Below are 6,540 nucleotides of genomic sequence, written 5' to 3'. Positions count from 1 at the left end.
GATGAAGAAATTCTGATGAAGATTTTATGATAGGATGAACGGCTCTCAAACGACATACAAAAATGGGAGAAATCTCTAATAGACTATTTGAGGAACATGATATGATAGACCCCCTCCCACCCAAGCTTTGCAAAGTAAAGACTATTTGACTGACACAAACAACACTTTTTGTACTGAAAAGTAAACTTGTTAATTTATATACCATGGTGATACCTAGTATGTGTAACATATAATCGATTGCTTCCATAAATGCTATTTGTGATGTAATTACCTTCTTACTGATATAATAAACATGCGTTTCATCAAAAAATACTTTTATGGCACACACATATTGAGTCAAAGTCTATGACCAACCTTATGTACATTTATTAAAATACACAGACACAGTTCATTAAATACCCTTACTAGGACAGAGACTACACATAAGACACAGAATTTCAGTACACAAAATAGAAAACAATTTAAAACATTATAAAAATTCTTGATATGAAATTGAGTGTACACAGGTCACTCAAAGTTTTTTTTCTACTCCGAATGGGCCAAGAATGGTGAAGGTGAGAAGCAGATTTAAATCGCCCAACTAGTGTAGACACAAAAGGATATTGACCAAGAGAATGTAGACCAGAAAAAGTGCTTTAAGAGAAAGCCATCTTGGATGCTCGACAACTGCGAACAGTGGTTATACTTTTCTTGTAGAAAAGTACAGTAAATAGTCCAGACATCTGTACGACACCTCTTTCCCATAATACCCTGAGGTACTGAGGCACAAGTGTGAAAGGTGCAATTATACAGACAATCTTAGAGTTCATCCTCCTCAAAGTTGATCAAAAGCTCTATAAAGAAACTCTTTACGGCCTCTTCTCCCCTGAAAGAGGTTGAATCAGAATCAACAGCAGTGGTGCATTTTCTAGTTCATGCTGTCTGTCAGAGATTTCTTGAAGTTGAACTCCCCGAGGAAAAGGTGGATGTACCAGAGATCAATGGGCTTGTGGTCGCTGGACTGGAGTGGTCTGGGTGGATGAATCTGCAGCAAATGTCCCTGTAGCCGAGGATATTTGTGGCTTAGACGTATGTTCATAAGTCCGTTGGCAAGAAGTTTCCGAAAGGTTTGACTGCTCGTCTTCTGCGGGCTGACTTTCATAGGCACTGTCTTCTTTCACATCTGAAAATGAATGAATACGATACGGCTTCAGTTCCATACTTTAGTAATACTAGCTCAATGGCACTATGACTATGGGAAGGGACTTTCAGAAGGGATTTTCAGAATGACCATGTGAACACTGATGCCATGTGTGAGCAGTAAGGCATGCGACTGCTATTAAGGTGACCTCTTTAGAAACCACACAAAGAGAAGGTGAGAGGAAAACCTGTCTTGAGTGCATTCAGCAATATTGCAGTTCTACAGTACATATACAATAAAAAATGTTAGGGAGGACGCAGAAGATAAGAGAGAAATGAAAAACATATGGGATAAAGTTGTTACGAGGTCCAGGAAGTCACTGCATTCTTTTACAGAGGAATTATCTTCATGGTCAAAGGCACAAACCCATCAATGCAACAGTGGTCCTTTCTTCGTCACAAAATCGACTTGGGAGCTTAAGACCAGCTTTTGGAATATGGTCATGTACTCAGATGTATGATTTAATAACTAACAGCAAGCATAGTGCGCAGGGGAAGGGAAGCAATAATGAAAAAGCAACCCAACCGTGGGGTTCCTTGCTTTCCATGTAGAAGAACATTGAAATGGGTTAGGGAGGGAAGAAAAAGATACTTACCTTTGGTATGCTCTTTCTGGTGTATTCTCTAAGTGCAGATTAAAAAAAATACCCTTTCAGGCAGTGCAGATTCCTCAGCTTCAGAGTATGCCCAGGCACAAGGTTGGATCCGGAGAGTTTTATAGCAATGCTCCTATGTGCAGATAGGTGCCACTGTGTGGCTTAGCTGTGACTCTGTACTGTCCCAGAAGTAACAGAGCAGAGCTATATATAAGCGTCACCCCTATACACTGTAAGTTTCTTAATCTTTCTCATTCCTGACCTCTGATGCGGAGCACTTCGAACAAGGTGCAGGTGACAGTGTGACAAACTCTAAGTTGGCACCTTATGCTGTTCAGGAGTCTATGCCCCCAGAAAGGGGGTGTGGTGGGGGGTAGTAAGGAATCTGCAGGTAGAGTATCCACAACAAAGAGTTACCACCACCCACTAGAAAGAGAGTTACCAATGGTAAGTAACATGTTCTACGGATGAATACTTCTAACAATAGTTTCTCAACTTAAGAGTAGAAACCACAGCAATACCTCCCAACTCTGAGGAGTGGACACAAATTACTAATGGAATAATTTAGAGTTTGGTGGAAAGGGTACTCTGTTGCAGCAGTGATGAAGTACCCTCGCTACAAAAATCTCGGGCCGCCCACATGATTTAGATGCGAATGGAATGCCAGGTTTATGCCACTGGAGTAAAATGTAAACCTTCAGGGTAAACTTACTCCGATGACCCGAGGGGGTAAGGGCCGTCGGAGGTAACCCATCTGAATGTTGCCCTATTTAGAAGGGGCAGTAGGATACCTTTTCTTTTTCTTTCTTTTACAGTGTCAGTTATCGGCAGGTATCCTGAGAGACACTAAAAAAACTGAAAAATTACCTCCACACAATAGAGGTCATTCGTTATTTTAAAAAAAGAACTACCACTTCGGGAGCTTGTTTTTGAAACATTAAAAAACTTTTGAAAAGTTAGACGTCAGCAACCATGTTTGATGGAGCAGTCTCCGTGTAACCAGAGAAGCAGGCAGTCCTTCGCGTTATACCAGGGAAATATCCCCCCACATCGCAAGGACATGACGCAAGCGCCCCTGGCTTTTTAACTTTTTAACTAAAGGGCTCCACGTAACCAGAGAAGTAAGCAGTCCTCTGCGCTTGACTAGTGAAACACGAGTTCACACCGCAAGGACAAGACTTAGGCGCCTCTGGTTTTCAACAAACAAAGAAAAGAATAAAACGCTTTATTGGGCACAATTATTTTGGATTGCCCACACCCAACGCTTACAAGTTTTTAGCATCAGGAGTATTTTACCTGTAGCCAGATTTAGACATGCGATTTTAAAAACTCGCACTCAGATATGGAAAACAATTGAAATTCAACTACCTCTTAATACGGATTTGAAGGGTGATTATATTGACCCCTGTACCACGACAGATATCAAATGTAGTCTTGATAAAGGTGGATAAAACTGTGGAAAACCACCGAAACGCGTCGACGCACCACTTAGTATAATTCACGACCCGGACATCTCTGTTGATATACTGTATTGTGGTGTGCATAACTCAGGTGTCAGAAATAGAGTCCAAATATACAACCAGTATTGTACAAATTCAATGTCTTACAGTCTTTCTGTCTCTGTGTCTCAATTTTTCTGGCCAATATTGAATGTCGATCATCTTTTTATTGTTTCTCTTTAGTTTTTAATTGTGTTGAGTGGTTTCTCAATGGTCCACTCTTTTAAATGTTTATATTACCAATAAATTGTAAGAATTCATTTTACATATGTGAATCTTGTTATTGTTTTTGACCTTCTAGCTCATTTTATTTAGTACTGCTCAAGGGAATTTCTCTTGTTTTATCGGTTAGTTAACCCTACTTCCCTTGATTGCTGTTAAGGGGTACCTCTCACATTTACCTCGCAGTCTGATAAACCTTTCCTACACTGAGAGGAATAGCCAGGAATGTGGTTCCAGCAATGTATAGAGATGTGTGCAGGGGCCACAGACACCTCAAAGTAAGGGCAGGATGGTGAACGCAAAGTCCTACGCCACCCTGTCTGCATTTACTTCATCCGCCAAACCATAAATCAGGCCCTAGGTGTTGTATGACCAAGCAAGCAAACTGGCCCTGCTGTCACATCAAGTAGTCAAAGTGGTAGTTTTTTGTAAACTGTGTGCTACGATGCCAATGTTTCAGCCTGGCAGATGTTCAGAACCGGCACCTCTTTTGACAGTGCCACACCCCATGCCAATGCCATCATAGTGCCCTTGACACTGGTTAAATGAGCCTGAAGGTCTTCAGGGGGTTGCTTCTTGGTCAGCAAGCAGTAGATTTTGATGCTGAGGATAATCTATCTTTACTAACCCCTTTTCTGTACGCCTTCCATGTCTTTTTACCATTGAAACCTTTCATGCTGTCGAAGTAGAAGTTCAAAGTCTTTTTAGGATTGTTCGCTCCTTCTGTTTTGAAGGGAGAGAAGGCACAAACAATGGTAGCAGAGTAACAGATTGCCCAACATGTTAGTTGGTTGTCACCAGAATGATGTTCTGCTTGTCCAGCTACATTTAGAGACATCGCGCCTCGTGCCACAGGATCCAGGACTCTACTCTGCCTTGCGTGCTGCCATACCACATGGCAGTCTTGTTGTCCGCGAGGACCTGCACCAGCCCTCCCCCTGATGGATGGCAGGATGACTTTAAGGGTCAGATAGATTGCACAACGCTCCTTAAAAGCTGGCTCTCTGTCAGGGACCAGAGGCCTCTGACCTTCATGTCCTCCAGATGATCTCCCCAACCCAGTAATAATGCATCTGTCACAACCATAAAGTCTTGGTGAAGAAGGAAAGGGGGCCTGATGCAGGACATGTCAGTGCTTGTCTGCCATCACAGCAAATCCTGAGCCATCTGCTGCAAAATCTGGTATGAGTCGGAGAGGCAGCCTAGCTAGCCTGCCCACTGAAACCAGAGGTTCCACTGCACGGCCCGCATATGGTTTTGGAATGAGGAGTCTAATAAGCTTCAGAGCCATCCTCACTGACACCCAGGATTAAGCCCAAAACTTCGGGAACCTATCCAGAATGTCCCAGGCACGTTGTGGCAGTGGTAGGGCTTTGAACACCACTGTGTGTAGGACAGCCTCAGTGAAGGGAATTCTTTGCGTGGGGCCCAGCCGCTCATGGATGAGAAACCCTAACGATAGTTCAGCCTTGTCCAGAGGGGGTTTACACCCGACTGTGGTGAGCCCACTTGGAGCAGCCAGTTACTGAGATATGAAAACACATGCATTCTTCTACCTCAAAGTTGCGTATGGACCACTGTCATCACTTTTGTGAATATTCTTGGGGCTGAAGTGAGGCTGATGGGGGGGGGGGGGCACGGCAAACTGGAAGTGTTCCGACAACACTGTGAATCACAGATAACACCTAAGGGACTGCTGGGCAGCTCTGTGAGAATACACGTCCGGCAACTCAAAGTACACCATCCAGTCTCCTGGGTCCACAGTGGAAAGATTGAGACAGCGAATGCAATTTGAATTTGTCCTTCTGCAGAAAGTAGGCCTAAGGGCTTCCCCATTCTTCCTTACAAGAATATAGCTCAAAAGCAACCCTCTACTCTTTCTGAAGCCTGCACCTGTCAATGACACCCTGTGCTAGCAGAAGGTAGATTCCTTGCAGGAAGAATGAAGAATGGTTCACTGAGTCACTCTGATGGGTTGAAAATGGCATGGGGAATAATTGAAAGGCAGGATATATCCGCTTTGAATGATCAGCAAGACCCATCTGTCTGATGTGATACATACCCACCGGGGAGGAAATGCAATACACTGCCTCCTATCAGCTGAGTATGGTGGAGTTAAAATGACTAGGCAGCTGCTGCAGCAGGAGAGGAACGGAGGAGAGCTGTCCCCTACAGCACCACCACGACCTCAGCCATGAAATATTTAAATTTAGATTTATTTGGACAATTGTGCAATTAATAAAACTCATTGCAATCAAAAATATACTGCTAAAAAACTAGTAAAAGTGTACAAACTTGAAAAACTTATCAATATTCCATCATCATTCAATTACCATTGATATCAACTTTATACATATAAAAACTGATAAATTATGATATTGACCATTGGCATACAGAATCAAAAATGATTGTCTTATCTACTTTAGAAGCTTTTCCCTAAACAGTCCTGAAAGTGCAGCCGCTGAATACGGGTTTGCTAAAATGGGGCAAAGTGATAATCGAACCTTGTTTAAACATACTCTAAAACTTGACAATGGGTAAACGCTGAGATTAATGGTAAAGTTACTTACCTTTGGTAACGCCGTATCTGGTAGAGACATGAGCTAGCTGCAGATTCCTTACCTTTGAATTTCCATGGCGTCAGACTGGATCTGGAAGATTTTTCTTCGAGCAATACCCTTGGGTGCTGGTAGGTGGAGTCGGTCATCTCTGCCATTGGGGATGTCCAAGTCAGCTATATAGGCGCCACCTCTGAGCGCTGATGTCAGTAACATTCCACGCCAGAAGCGCAGAGCCATAAAGTGCACTGACACATGTGTGATTTGAAACCCTAGGGGCCTTAAACAGAACAGCCCTGAACCTAAAAAATCTGTTTGCAGTGCGTTGAGGATGGGTGAGTCGGTAAGGAATCTGCAGCTAGATCATATCCTCTTTCCTTTTCTATCCTTCTGCTATCCTTCCAAATCCAAATAACTGACTAACATATCCACCACTTAAAATGTACTTGCATGTTTCACTATACTAATTCAACACTAATCCTCTGT

The 6,540-nt window shown here is 42.9% G+C and overlaps 1 protein-coding gene across 2 annotated transcripts in view; it reads right to left on the bottom strand.

Annotated features, from left to right (window-relative positions):
- Window positions 1–344: 344 nt before the first annotated feature.
- NFKB2 (nuclear factor kappa B subunit 2) overlaps window positions 345–6,540 on the bottom strand; it is a 192,656-nt gene continuing 186,460 nt past the window's right edge. For both annotated transcript variants that reach the window (XM_078643046.1, XM_078643047.1), the window contains one exon: window positions 345–1,162. In XM_078643046.1, the coding sequence (XP_078499172.1) occupies window positions 978–1,162 (185 nt within the window). In that variant the 3' untranslated portion in view covers window positions 345–977. The remainder of the gene's footprint in view (window positions 1,163–6,540) is intronic.

This window comes from Lissotriton helveticus, chromosome 5_1 (assembly GCF_964261635.1).
Source record: "Lissotriton helveticus chromosome 5_1, aLisHel1.1, whole genome shotgun sequence".
NCBI lineage: Eukaryota > Metazoa > Chordata > Amphibia > Caudata > Salamandridae > Lissotriton > Lissotriton helveticus.
Note: the sequence above shows the minus strand (reverse complement) of the source record. Positions and strands in the feature narration are given on the sequence as shown.